General features: G+C 37.9%; 1 protein-coding gene across 4 annotated transcripts in view; it reads left to right on the top strand.

The window, feature by feature from the left end:
- Positions 1–1,083: 1,083 nt before the first annotated feature.
- LOC149491566 (proton-coupled amino acid transporter-like protein acs) overlaps positions 1,084–15,739 on the top strand; it is a 176,738-nt gene continuing 162,082 nt past the window's right edge. For 2 of the 4 annotated variants that reach the window (XR_016315634.1, XM_089695410.1), the window contains exons 1-5: positions 1,084–1,437; positions 10,416–10,501; positions 10,627–10,689; positions 11,027–11,177; positions 11,287–11,493. Coding sequence is in view for 3 of the 4 variants with exons in the window: in XM_089695410.1 (XP_089551536.1) it covers positions 10,428–10,501; positions 10,627–10,689; positions 11,027–11,177; positions 11,287–11,493 (495 nt within the window). In the remaining variant the exon portion in view is untranslated. Of the gene's footprint in view, positions 1,438–9,457; positions 9,940–10,415; positions 10,502–10,626; positions 10,690–11,026; positions 11,178–11,286; positions 11,494–15,739 lie in introns of those variants that run through there. The other 2 variants (XM_089695429.1, XM_089695421.1) reach the window with 2 other exon arrangements.

The raw sequence follows: 15,739 nt of genomic DNA, 5'->3' as shown, positions 1-15,739 counted from the left end.
TGAGGATATTGAACCTACATTGAATCTTAGCTATGCGATTTACAATTTGTGTGATTCATATTTAGACCAGTGCCAATCCCTTACAAAACGATAAAAATCTTTAAAAAATCACAGTGGAATGAAACCCTTTAGAAAAGTAGGGAAATTTGATAAATATGAAAGGAAAAATAAATTACAGTGAATCCGAGTTCGGGAAGTGGGAGGGGGGAGCTTTTAAGGCTATAAAATGGTTTCTCTTGATTTCCGACAAAACTACAAGTCCTATGGAAAAAAGTTCAATCGCCAAGTAATAAAAAGGTAATAAAAAGTTCTACAACTTTTGTATTTACACTTTATTCACATAACCTCACCTAATTTATGTGAAAAATTCAAATAACCATGTTTTTGTTTTTTTTTTTTATCTATGAATTTCAAAATTTATGTTTTTTCTAAGATATTTGGTGGAAAATTACTTTATTATATGCCCCAAATACACTGTCAGAATTTTCAATATAAAATTCTGACGTCAAAATATGAGTTTTTTGCAAAAAGTTGGGGAGCCTTTTGTTCATTGAAATCTCTTCTTCTGATGCTGTAAAATATAATATACATTACCATAGGAAATTTACTCAGAAAATGAATACAAACAGTGTGATAATGAGCTTTTATAAATCAGGAAAATTTCTCAAACGACCTGAAATGTTTTTATCAGCATCATTTTGTTTATGATCATGCTGTAAAATGTTAGCTGTAGTATCGTTACTTTGATCAGATGAAATTTTTTCTTTGGAAATGTTACCGATGCTGAAAAAATTTCAAACTTATAAGCCAACGCAATAAAAAAATAGCCATAAATGCTGAAAATTTTCGCAAATTTCGACATTCGCAAGGGAATCAAAACCTATATAGAATAGGTTAGATAGTAAAGTTAGCGTAGTGAGGCGTAGCGGGGTGCGGTCGTAGTCGGACACGCTCAGAGCGAGCGAGCAGTCGGCGGACCCGACTTAGCGCATAGCACGTGCGCCCCCCCCCCGCCACTACGCCGCCCGCGTTTTGCCGCTGGAGTATAACTTTTTCTTATACATAATATTTTAGCGACGGGAGGCGAAAGCCCGCATCCAATTAATTTTTGCGCTTGCACTAAACACTTTCACAGCTCGCGCCTCGAATTGCTGTAAATACCTATAATCAATATTTCACCTATTTCTATTGGAGGTCTGGTCTAAAATGTTATCGATTAAAAATAGGGGTGACTGAAGTTTTATGCTAGTCGCACTTGAATCGGTGCGAGCGTCAGTAGAGTGGTGGAGCGGTGGAGCGGCGGAGCGGCGGAGCGGTACGGTGCGCAGCGCCGGAGCCCGCCGGCCGGGGCGCCGCGCCGCGCTGGGCCACTGGGTCAGTGTGCGGGCCGGGTCCCGCGCGTCTCGCACGCCGATCGATATCGCTCCGCTTCTATAGGTAACTTTACTTTTGCGTATAATTATTACATAACTGTAGTGTGACTGTAGCGCCCTTTTTGAATGTTCTACGCGATGGTATTATTGTTTTGTAATATTGTTTCTATTGTCGAGAACTATTTGCGATTGCAATAAAAATGTATCATTGTATAATTAATATAATGTTTTTATTTTCTATTTTCTAGCCCCGTTATATAATAATCGTAGCAATGCATTAATTTTTAGGAGTCAAAATTTAGTTCTTATATTGAGGGATCATCTTGATCCGTTTTGTGTTGCTCTGTTAAGATTTAAAATAATTAATAATTAATGTTAGGACGACTGAAAGAAACTAAAGATCTTTGCGACAAAATATAAAGTGGAGAGTGTGTGAGGAACGCGTTAAGAAATTATCTACATTCAATAAATGAAGAATAATAATTATTGAATGAACGAAACCGCGTCAACCGCGTAGTGTCCCGAGCTCTGTAAGTAGGAAACTCTAGGTGGCTTGTGAGTTGTGTAGTTGTCAACGTGAATGGCATTGACGATGATCCGAAGTGAATTCCACACCATATTCTGTTATTGAAACTCAACCAAGTGATTCATAATAAACTTCACATCTACTTACCAGCACTGTTCGAAAACATAAAGTTTTCTATCATATCGGGGGTAATTACTTATATGTACTAAAAAGCTTTCGTATTAACTTCTATAGATTAAGATATTATGTTGATAAGGTTGTGAAGTAATATGTGTGATTTCCTAAATTAATCCTTATACGTATTATAGAATACGTATCTACTTCTATTTATATGCATAGAGCTGAAGAATTTGTTTATTTTTTAAGCGCTAATCTGAGGAACTACTAGTCTGATTTATTCTGCCAAGACGTTTGGTTGGTCTTGCTAAAGAAAACCTCAGTGGCAGATTTGACAGCAGGTCGACCGGCCCAAGTTTCTGAAACCCGTTTTTGGGGCGGCAAACTGTGTGCCTTCACTCATGTTTTATTCTGATGTATAACATATATTCTTCTTAAAAGTTTCATCCAAATCCGTGCAGTAGTTTTTACGTGAAATAATAACAAACATCTATCCAAATTTTCGCGTTTATAATATTAGTATGATTCAGAAATTGAAATACCTATGTATTAGGTACAATATCAGCTCATATCACTGAGTGGACAGTCCATTTTATACATGGTTTAGTTTTAAGTTCCTTTTTTTTTGTTTTGTATTTTTGTAATTGTAACTAACCTGTACTATAAATGTTTTTTTTTTCTTTCAAATAGTAAACATGTGGAAGGAGCTTCTTCTCTTTATTTCTTGAGCGCTAGATACTTTAACTATAACATGCTATAACTAAATATAGTAGGTATTAGGATAAAATCTAGTTTTTTGCCGCAGCTGGGCTCGCGTGTAAATATGCATACTAATACTATAAAATATATACTAATATATTATACTAATACTAATATACTAATACTAATATACATATATGTATATACTAATCCATACTAATATTATAAATGCGAAAGTAACTCTGTCTGTCTGTTACTCAATCACGCCTTTAGCCTGTAGCCTTTGACTACTGAACCAATTTGGATGAAATTTGGTACAGAGATATTTTGATACCCGAGAAAGGACATAGGCTACCTTTTATTGCGAAATATGTACCACGGGCGAAGCCGGGGCGGACCACTAGTAATTTATAATTGTAAATCTTATCCGTTCTCGAATCCTCCTGAAAACAAAAAATTAAATTGAAATCGGTCTAATTCGACTAGTCACTTATATGAACAAAATGAAAGTGAATACTGTGCTAATGCTTTTGACGAGTCCGGGCGGGAACAACGTTATGGAGCGGCCGCGGCATACCGGATACCGGATCTTGTCCTAATTTCAGCTCTATCTGTAGCGGCCTGGAAATTGGGGACACAGTATACAGATAACAATAGTGGAATAAAATCAAAACGTTCTAAGTGTTTTAAAACGTGTTGTTACGTAGGTTTCTATAACATACTTATTACTCAGGTACTATAATCCTATTAATTATATTTTAAAAACAATAATGGTTAATGAAGATCAACTCCTCAGGGACCATGGTACATTTTTGTTTGCCTACCTAACGCATAAATCATTTCCGATAAATTGAAAACTGTCTTTTACCTGTACTTTTACGCAATTATACTTAATAAATAATTTGGAAAATCCAAAAGTGCACGCCTCATAATTTTTTTTTAATAAATATTTATTAATTATTATTTTTGTTTATTTAATAACAATTAAACCACATCGAATCAGACCCTGAAAAATGAAAGGGTTCTATTCCTGAGCATACTCAAGCGTAAGAGAAAAAAATAATTTGGAAAATCCAAAAGTGCACGCCTCATAATTTTTTTTTAATAAATATTTATTAATTATTATTTTTGTTTATTTAATAACAATTAAACCACATCGAATCAGACCCTGAAAAATGAAAGGGTTCTATTCCTGAGCATACTCAAGCGTAAGAGAAAAAAAAAGACTCGATTAGTAAAGTATTTCGGTCGCTATCGTGTTAACAAGAAAAAGGATCCGCACATACAGACACACGGACGTCCAAGACAGAACTTTTTTAAACTGTTTTTTAACTAGTTTAAATAACAAAAATGACATCAAAAATATCATGAACGTTAAAAATAGTGTTTTTTCTTAATATGTGTGTGTATGTATTATCTTACAAGTGCAATGTATGATACATAAAGACATTTTAAGTTTGAAAAATCAGATGTTTTGCGCGAAGTGACAGTAGTACCCACCTCAACGCTTCGCTTATGGTACGGGAGCTACCCAACCAGCAAAGATGTCCTAATGACTGATTTACTGTATAAAAGAGTTAATAACTCTGTTATGTAACAAAAACGGCGTATTAATGTAGTAAAATGCGACACTTACGAGAGATATACGGCCTATAAGAGAGTTTCTTTCACTTTAAAACAACAAAAACCTGCCATATTGTCAGCACCGTCTCGTAAATAATTGAAGGGTTCTATTTAATAATCCTGGATTGAATGAATTTAAAAAGTCGCAGCTTCAGTAACGATTGACACCAGACAAATTCAAGGTGAGGCTTCGAATACGGACAATGATTCCGTACAATCTGTTACATACTATGAACAGAACCAAGTTAACATCCATCATGTGGTTTGTGATAATTCAGAAGCAGACCATTCAGACACTAGTGTTTTGCTTGACACTTCGGGATCGGAATCTAAAAATCGGAATTTACACAAGAAAATACAAAATAAAACATGTTATGGGTTTTCTATTTACATCAGGGAACCCTACTAATTTAATCCAGTATATGGCATGACAGTTGTCAAAACTACGTTCGTTTGCGGACGTATAATAGCCACGGAGTTGCTATTTGGCATCCTATACAGCAATTTGGTGTAAAATTAGTTTTTTAATTACTTAAAACTCAATAATTCGAGGGGGGCATGAAAAAAACAGCGTAATTATGCATATAATCTATCAGTAAAATTTCATTCACGAGTCAGTTTACGTATCTAACATAATTAACAGTGTAACAAAAATTAATACTCGACACCACGATGATGGTTCCTATAGTCATTTACTCGTATTATCAATTGGTACACGATTTACCATTTTGTATTATAATTATAGCGTCGCAGTGACTTGTACATCGCAACTTGGTGCTACAAAAGATTTGCGGTTACTCTTAAAACACAACTTCGCGCTGTAACAGCATCGCGGTTCCTTTTATATCACTACTTCGCTCTATAACAGCATCGCGATTCTATAAGTGTACTCTTCTATAGGTCCAATTGGCATCTGAGTTGCTGCTACAGCAACACAATACCATCAAATGGCTTTATAAATGCGCCACTTTGGGGTTTATACAACGTTCTTATCACCCTTATAGAACTACCAGTTAGCACCTCTGAAACGTTCTTATCCCTTCTATAGAGCAACGATTTGTTGGTTGGGTATTAACGTTAAAAAAAAAGTCATTTTAGTATAGTTGGTTTTTTGATATACTGTTCCTCTTGCTATTTCGGTTAGAGTCCGGGCTGTCTGGCTGGTCGCAGTGGTTGCGTTTTTTAGTGCGCATCTCATCTGCACAGGATAATTTCCTTAATTTAAAGTCATTTTTTAACGCGTAATTTTTAATATTTTGCCTTTAGATAGATCCATCAGACATAATTTTTTTATTGCAAGACGTTTTTTTCGTTGTTAAATAGGTGCCAGACGCAATTTTTTATTTCGTTTTTATAAAAAATTCAAATTATTTTAGAATGTCTGTAAATTTCATATTATGTTCTTCAAACATAATATACCTAATCTAAAATTAATTAGCCAGACGCTAATTCGATTGTTAAGTATTAAATACGTACAAATAAAAACGTAGTGAAAGTAGGTAAGCATAACAATTTGATGATTGTGTATATGGAGAGATAGTTTAAAGTGCAAGAGAGATAGAAAGGGTCGGCCGCGAAAATTAAATAACATTAAAAAATAACTTTTTTTTTCGAAAATATAAGATACATAGAAATTGAATTGTTCCTACTCTAGGATTCCCTGTGTTGTGGGAACAAGTACCTTCCATTGGTACATTTTATTCCTTAGGCTAAAAAGTAAACTATTAGGGTACATCAACAATCTTCTATACAAAACAATTTTTTTATTACTTAACTATTAAGTTATGGGTTTAAATGGAAACAGCGATTACATAAACTTATTTATATTGTTTCCAATAGCACATTGCCTAATACCACACATTACCTACACACCGCGTACAAGAAGAAAAAGAACCACAAACAAAATACAGTGTTGCCAATACAAGTTAAATTTTCTAATATATATCTAATATTAACTAGCGACCCGCCCGGCCCTGGCTTTGCACAGGTGCAATGCTGATACTAAATACACTACAGAAAAACTGTGAACGTTGAATATAAAAACATAGCGGCCCGCTCCGGCTTCGCACGGGTATAAAATATTTATAGCCGGGCGGCCGGCTGGTACCGCCGCAAACGCTACGTCCCGCAATTTTTAAATCTGTAATATCTTCGAAAATATTCACTTAAATCATACGGTGTAAAAGGCCATATAGATCTATATTAAATGAACAATGTATTCAAGGTCTTTAATTGGTTAAGGATTAATGCTGTATTGGTTAAAATCGCTTCGAAAATTAGCCATTATTTGTCGTAAAAAGTAAATGACAAAAAAAGTTATTGTGGGTTATCCATAAGAGATAGACATATACCATCACGGACTTTTCTGTAGACCTTTTCAATGTGTACTATAGTTAGTACATTATTTTGATAAAACTCGTAGGGTGCCTGCGTTTGCACTGTAAGTGGAAAAATTGTAATTATTTACGAAATCACATTAGAAACCTCAAAAATAACAGTACTTCTCCACTATTTAATGGATGTTATTATACATATAAACCCCCCACTTGAATCACTCTATCTATTTAAAAAAACCACATCAAAATCCGTTGCGTAGTTTCAAAGATTTAAAGAGACATAGGGACAGAGAAAGCGACTATGTTTTATACTATGTAGTGATGATGATAACAATATTAATTCATTAATCTTAATTCTTAATATATATACATAAATCTCGTGTCATAATGTTTGTCCTCAATGGACTCCTAAACCACTTAACCGATTATAATAAAATTCGCACACCATGTGCAGTTCGATCCAACTTGAGAGATAGGATAGTTTATACATGTAGGTACCATACGGGCGAAGCCGGGGCGGACCGCTAGTATACCTATATAAATTCATGCTAACTACTTTAGTTAAATTCAATACAAACTTAAACATGCGAGTGTGTGTGTGTTCACGTGTGTGTGTCGTGTGTGGTGTGGTGTGTGTGTGTTGTGTGTGTGTATGTGTGTACATCAATATTGAAACAAACTTTCTAGTTGTTTACAGATGATGGAATATTGGAAAACAATAACAATTCCTTAGACGATAACATAAATACTTAATTCTGACAGTGTGAGGAAAGATGATGATGATGATGATTATGAAGATGGCTTTTTAAATTTAACAATGTAATTGTTTAACCTTCATTGATAAAGTTTTTATTCCATTCTTTTCAATGTATGGTAACTTTAATTTATTTTTCACTTTTATGTTTATTTTTTTTTCATTTTAGCTTTTATTTATAAGAACAAGTGTAAATAATATTGTATTCTTGCAATTATTTCCTCTCGCATAGTTAAAATACACTAGCTGATGAGCTGCATGCTTCATTACTTTTTTTTATTTATACACATTATTTAATACTTAACAATCGAATTAGCGTCTGGCTAATTAATTTTAGATTATATTATGTTTGAAGAACATAATATGAAATTTACAGACATTCTAAAATAATTTGAATTTTGTATAAAAACGAAATAAAAAATTGCGTCTGGCACCTATTTAACAACGAAAAAAACGTCTTGCAATAAAAAAATTATGTCTGATGGATCTATCTAAAGGCAAAATATTAAAAATTACGCGTTAAAAAATGACTTTAAATTAAGGAAATTATCCTGTGCAGATGAGATGCGCACTAAAAAACGCAACCACTGCGACCAGCCAGACAGCCCGGACTCTAACCGAAATAGCAAGAGGAACAGTATATCAAAGAACCAACTATACTAAAATGCTCACTTGTCAACGTTGGTAGCTCCTATACGATTATGAGGCGTGCAAAAGACTCGATTAGTAAAGTATTTCGGTCGCTATCGTGCTAACAAGAAAAAGGATCCGCACATACAGACACACGGACGTCCAAGACAGAACTTTTTTAAACTGTTTTTTAACTAGTTTAAATAACAAAAATGACATCAAAAATATCATGAACGTTAAAAATAGTGTTTTTTCTTAATATGTGTGTGTATGTATTATCTTACAAGTGCAATGTATGATACATAAAGACATTTTAAGTTTGAAAAATCAGATGTTTTGCGCGAAGTGACAGTAGGTAGTACCCACCTCAACGCTTCGCTTATGAGGCGTGCAATATTTTAATCTTCCTTCTACTGTAGAAGGAAGATTAAAATATTTATTTATACCTACTCTTTTTTTCACGGTGTATTTTAATTTTTACTAGCGACCCGCCCCGGCTTCGCACGGGTGCAATGCTGATATTAAATAGTAAATACACTACAGAAAAACTGTGAACTTTGTATATAAAAACATAGCGGCCCGCTTCGGCTTCGCACGGGCCGCCGGGCGGCCGGCCGGTGCCTCCGCAAACGGTACGTCCCGCAATTTTTAAATCTGTACTTAATATCTTCGAAAATATTCATTTCAATAATACGGTGTAAAGGGCCATATAGATATATATTAAATGAACAATGTATTCAAGGTATTTAATTGGTTAAGGATTAATGTTGTATTGGTTAAAATCGCTTCGAAAATTAGCCATTATTTGCCGTAAAAAGTAAATGACAAAAAAAAGTTATTGTGGGTTATCCATAAGAGATAGACATATACCATCGCAGACTTTTCTGTAGACCTTTTCAATTTGTATAATACTTAGTACATTATTTTAAAACTCGTAGGGTTCAGCATGCGTTTGCAATGTAAGCGGAAAAAATGTAATTTTTACGACATCACATTAGAAACCTCAAAAATAACAGTACTTCTCCACTATTTAATGGATGTTATTATACATATAAACCTTTCTCTTGAATCACTCTATCTATTAAAAAAAACCGCATCAAAATCCGTTGCGTAGTTTCAAAGATTTAAGCGTACAAAGGGACATAGGGACAGAGAAAGCGACTTTGTTTTATACTATGTAGTGATGTACAAATTTCTGAACGCAGTAGGTACCTAATTATAAAAATATATGAGGCTGTAATATTATATTTCTTCGGAATTATGTATTGCTTTCCTTCACACTAAGACAATTAAAATTAACAACAACTTTATGTTGCTTTTTCTCTTACATTTTATGAGAAGGTGCTTACTATCTGAGCTTCCGGCGTCTGACGTTACTTACTTACGGATTTTTTAGCTTATCGATACACATAGTTGACTGTTATGTCAACAATGAAAATATATCGAGGACGTTTTAAAAATAACACGTATCCCCAGTAGTAAATTGTATTGTTCCGTGAACATCCACGGTCGGTCGACGGGGACCGCTCGGCGCACGCCACCGTCATATTGAGAAGCTTGATGCACGTGATTGAGTGACGTGACGCGGAGACGGGAGGAGTGCGTGTCGGTGTGCGTGTGTGCGCACGCGCCACACCCGCCGCGGCCGGCGCGAGTGTGCGCGCAGGTGTGGGCCGCGGGTCGCACGCGCCGCCGCTCCGTGCAGTGCGTCGTAGACCGTCGCTGGTTCCTCTCCTCTACAACTCCTCAAAAATAATAAAATTGCTTCCTGCACGTCCACGCCAACCGCCCGCGAGCGAGGGCCGATAGTAGACTTCGACCTCAGGACCACGCATACACCTCTGAGGTACGGGAACGTCGCTCGTGAGGGAAACGACAACGGTAAACCGACATTTTCTTCTTGGTTTTATAAAAAAAAAGTATGGGACAGTATTCCGATAATAACTATATTCGAGAGAACGCCGAGAGTCGCCGCGTACGGCCTCCTCAGCGACCGCGAGGTTTGACACGATATACAATGAAAGATTATAATAAAAAATTTAAACACGAAATCGGCTGTAAACGTATTTTATGAAGACATCTACTACCAGTTTTGGGTGGGTATAATAATGATCGCTATGAGAGTCCTTTATTAAGAAACGTGGGCTTAAGTGACCAGTCGTTCATCTCAGTTAACCAATTGAGAATAATATTCGAAGTAGGGCGATATCTGTTTTGCTCAAATCGACAAATTACATAGTTAAAATGAACTGAAAAATTTGGAAACTGTGCCAATTTTGGTGTTAACTATGCCAATGTTAGATATTTTAGGATCGTACACCGGTTTAAATTTAAAATATTTTAATTTTTGTATTCAGACCAGTGACGCGATGGACGAGAAGGCGGAGACGGTGCACCTGAAGCCGGTGTCCAACACCGCGTCGCCCAGCGTCACCCGCGACTCGTGAGTACCCGAGCGAGCTGCCCCTTCCGTCCCCTACCTCTACCAACCTCATTACCCTACACCTACATACGTAATCTTATATTGTTATCATTATTGTATAACACGTCATATTCTCATTATTTTAGAGGAGAGGAGCAGGAAGATGACTACGATCCGCATTTACATCGTCAACTCGATAATCCAACCAAGTGAGTCCCTTTAATACATATTACTTGTTCGACCGCTATGTAGTTAGTTATTTATTTGAATCCCCGCAAACGTATATTACAATATTTTATTAAGTCTATTAAAATAACAATAAAAAAGACGTGTGGCACTCGGGGACTGCCGCGGTAAAGCTATTGCATCGCGGGGATGCAAGCTATTGCATGCATGCATCCCCGCGCTCAAGGTCCGCGATAGAAGCTATGCAATAGCTTAAAATATTTATTATAATAAATCTTTTAAGCTATAATTGCATAGCTATAATAAATAAGAGCTTTTCGTTTAAAAACGAATGTAAGGTGTACCTATGTAAAATTATAGCAACATGGAGACACTGGTGCACCTGCTGAAGTGCAGCCTAGGCACGGGCATCCTGGCGATGCCGCAGGCTTTCGCGCGCTCCGGTCTCGTCACCGGCATCATCGCCACCGTGCTCGTCGGCATCCTCGTCACGCACTGCCTGCAGATCTTGGTAATCATTTAAAATAACGAATAGGTCCCCCGTCGGCTCCGAGCTCTGCCTCGAGCATAGCAAACGGCGGAGAAAGGTTCAACATTGTGACACGTAAAGTACTTCGCAGGTGCGGTCGCAGTACGCGGCGTGCAAGCGGCAACGCGTGCCGCTGCTACCGTACCCCGAGGCGGCGGCCACGGCGCTGGGTTGCGGGCCGCCGGCGCTGCGCTCGCTGGCGCGCCCCGCCGCGCTCGCCGTCGACATCTTCCTCGTCGTCTACCAACTGGGCATCTGCTGCGTCTACATTGTCTTCATCGCGGACAATATTAAGAAGGTACTCGACCGTCCGAACCGTTTTTCCGTGGATGCCGCCTGACACTTAGGCCCGTTAACGATTGTGCTAAATATTGGTACTGGCAATACTAATATTGGTACGGAATCCTACTTCATATTGATCGCACTAATATTCTGAACGTAAAATAGAGAATGATTACTTTTTCACAAAATCAGCTGATTGGATACAATTTGGTTTAGCAATACTTCCTACTAATATTATAAATGCGAAGCGATGTTTGTGAGGATGTGTATGTGTATGTTTGTTACTCTTTCACGCAAATAGTACTGAACAGATTGCAATGAAATTTAGCACACATATAGAGGGTAACTTGGATTAACACATAGGATAGGTTTTATCCCGGAAATCCCACGGGAACGGAAACTATGCGGGTTTTTCTTTGAAAACGCGGGCGAAGCCGCGGGCGTATAGCTAGTAAATTATAATTTAGGATACTACGCGAGCGATGTTTTTTTATTAGTTATAAAAAGGTACTATAATATTATTATGTTACACTAGTTACAAAGTGCATCTTTGTTAACGTTTGTTTTCTGTCCTGCTTATAATTTAATCCTCGAGTGTGTGTGAGTATTGAATGTATTTAAATTTTGAATCATATTATTATGACAATGACATTTGAAATATATTGAAGCGCACTAGGCTATGACGTAAGAGAATCAAATAATATAAATCAGCGTATTTGAAAAGGAATTGAAACATCCGCTGGCGATTAGATGGGACCCGCTTGAAACGTGATCTGACGTGACGTCTGATCGAACGTGAACTCTGGTCTGATAACAATGAACTATTTGAGATGTCGTTTTACCCATCAATAGCTTCTATAAACACTAAGCAGACAGTCAACAGAGAGATCGCTAGATCAATCGCTATCAATTAGCCTGCGGATGCGCGGACGACGCGGCCGCTCGCACGTCAACTTGTCAATTCCAATCAAGGGCGCCGCGGTGGCGACGTCGCCGTCCTACAGCCCGTACTTATCAATATATCATCATTGTGCTTTAATTGATCCGGAAATTCCAACACTACTCTAATATATGTATATCAGGCATTGTAATTAATGCTAGGTAATTGCTGCCGCGGTTTTTTACTATGGAATCTAGCGGGCTGCAGGATGGGCGGATGGCTGTGTTGGAGAGAACTCCATAACCATATTATTAGTATTGTATGTTTGGTAGCCAAATATAGCAAAAGCAGGATTTTTATGGCAAATTTTATGACAACACAAGGGTTAGTAGAATATAACAACGCTCTCGACTCTCTGGAATATGATAAAACCTGCGGAGCCGCAATAAATTTATAAACTTAACAATTACCTTCTTTGGCCTATTCCTTTTTATCCAAGTACCAGAACGTCGGGAAAAGCGATACCTTATCCCCAATCATGTTTTGAACTATTTTTCAGCCGTATGGGAAATATTATAGTTTTGAATGTCTAGTGTGACTGTACCAAAAGTCCTAAAGCAAATGTAGAGATGATAAGCGTTTTGCCATTTGCCTATAGGGCCCGTGGAAACAATAAGTTAAATAAAGTAGTCTTTTTAAAGGTACCTAATTGTTGATGACGAAAGAAGAAGACAATAAACTTGTGCGTATATAGTTTAATATTTAAAAATTACAAAGTGCGTTTGGTAGAATTAATTTTAGTGAGGGAGTGTCCTGCTCAGCGGTTGCGTGGCGAGTCGATGTCGTAGCGGATAGTGGGGTCAACCCGCGGCCAATCGCACGGCGCCGCGACGTGACGACGCGATGACGCAGTCGCAACGCTCCGTTCCGCACGATTTTGTTGCGGCAACATGCTCCCGGCCTTGGAACGTGCTGGTTCCAACGAACTGTCGACCACGAAGCGAAGAATCAGCTATCTGGTGAAGGAAGCGGACAAATTTTAGTGAACGCCCGACGCACGATGCCGTCTGCAGTACGAATGTCGGCCACTCGTGCTACTCCATCCTTCCCCGGATATGTCGCGTGGATGCGCCCCAAGCTCCACTTCAACGGCGGCAATCGGTCGTCCTTAATGAGAACGAGCGTGTTCTCCTTGAGCTCCCCCTTGTGCTGGTGCCATCTGGTTCGCGTTTGCATCTCGGAGACATACTCTTTGGACCAACGATTCCAAAAGTGCTGGCGTATTTGTTCCACCCTCTGGAACCTCGGGAGACGAAGCTCAGGCACGTCGTATAGCAGCTCAGCCGTTACAGGTGCAGTCAGCGGACGACCAACCAGGAAATGTGCAGGGCTAAGTGGAAGGAAATCATTGGGATCTGTGGAAAGATGGGTCAAAGGACGGGAGTTCAGGACAGCTTCAACCTGGGTCAATACTGTGCTAAACTCCTCGAACGTTAGATGTGCGTTACCTACTACACGTTTGAGATGGTGCTTGCAGCTTTTTACTCCAGCTTCCCACAATCCCCCGAAATGACTAGCGTAAAAAGGTATCATTTTAAAATTAATATTTTGCGAAGTTGCATATGCTTTAATTTCATCAGAACAGGTAGCTAAAAATTTTTTGAACTCATTCATGAGACCGACAAAATTCTTCCCATTGTCAGAAAAGATAGTCACGGGTTTACCTCGCCGCGATATAAAACGTTTCAAAGCTAATAGATATGATTCCGACGATAGATCGCCAACAAGTTCCAAGTGAACCGCGCGTGTAACAAAACATATAAATAAGCATATGTACGATTTTTGTAACTTAGCACCTCTGCCTTTGCGATTCAACGTGAACACTGGGCCAGCGTAGTCGACACCACAACGTATAAACGGATAACCTGGGTCCAGACGCTCCTGCGGTAGATTCCCCATTATAGGCGCGACCGTAGTTGGTTGCAGTCGTGCGCAGCGCATGCACGAATGTACCACCTTCCTACCGAGGTTTCTGCCGCCGACCGGCCACCACATCTCTCTGAGCGTAAACAGTAGAAGCTGTGGCCCGGCGTGGAGTAAACGTTCATGCTCGAACCGAAAAAGCAAAAGTGAAAAATGATGATTAGCTGCGATTAAAATAGGAAATTTTTTATTAAAACTAAAATTTGGCGAATTTTGAATACGCCCACCTACACGAATTAAATTATTATTTGCGTCAAAGAATACATTTAATTTAGAAATTTGATTGTAGCCTGATATATTCGTTATATTTTTATTATTTTTAAGCGCATAGTAAATATCGGGAAACGATTCCTGTTGACTCAACTTTGCTAACGTTAATTCAGCACGATTTAATTCCTCGACTGATAATAAACCTGTCCACTTATTAGTTTTATTTCGCGCGTTATTAATAAAACGTAATACATAAGCAGCTGCGCGTTTAAGTCTATTATATTGTGAAAATCGAGAAAAAATAATTAAATTATCGTTTAAATTATTACTTATGTGACAACAAATATTCGTAGATTTAATTTCCGGTAAATCTGAATTAATTAATTTGGAATGTTTTAATTCGGGCAATTCAAAATGTACATTATGTAAAAATAACGGACCCTCCCACCATAAAGATGAGGAGCTAAGCGCTTCTAGACTTTGCCCGCGTGAGACTAAATCGGCTGGATTATCCTTGCCTGCGACGTGACGCCATGGATGTTCCTTGGTCAGCTCGTGAATCTCTGCCGTCCTATTTTGAACATAAGGTTTTAATAAATTAATAGGCATACCTAACCAACCTAAAACGATAGTTGAATCTGTCCAAAATACAATTTTATTAAAGTTTGAACGTAGTGATCCAATAAGCTTATAATATAATCGTGCACCTAACAGCGCACCACACAACTCTAATCTAGGTATAGTTGTAGGTTTAGTCGGCGCGATCTTACCCTTCGAACATATCAAGCGCACTGTGACATCAGCTGTTGCATTGATCGTACGAGCGTATGCACAAGCTCCGTACGCGACCTGTGAAGCATCGGTAAATATATGTAGTTCGGTTCGCACTGGATCAATGCACATAACGTGACGCGGTATTCGTAAACTACTAAGAAAAGATAATCCATTTATAAACTTATCCCATATTTGCGAAATTTCGTTAGGAACCGATTCATCCCACGTCAATTTTAACAACCAACATCTTTGTAATAAATGCTTTGCGATAGTAATAAACGGACTTAATAATCCTAGCGGATCGTATATTTGTGAAGCGCACGATAAAATAATACGTTTTGTCACTACTTCACTCTTTTGTATAATTTGTGTGAAATAATAAATATAATCATCGAGACTATTCCATCCGATACCT

The sequence above is a fragment of the Colias philodice genome, chromosome 1, assembly GCF_061535455.1.
Source record: "Colias philodice isolate Cphi_HAF_F1 chromosome 1, ilColPhil1 Martin Lab GWU primary, whole genome shotgun sequence".
Taxonomy (NCBI): domain Eukaryota; kingdom Metazoa; phylum Arthropoda; class Insecta; order Lepidoptera; family Pieridae; genus Colias; species Colias philodice.
Note: the sequence above shows the minus strand (reverse complement) of the source record. Positions and strands in the feature narration are given on the sequence as shown.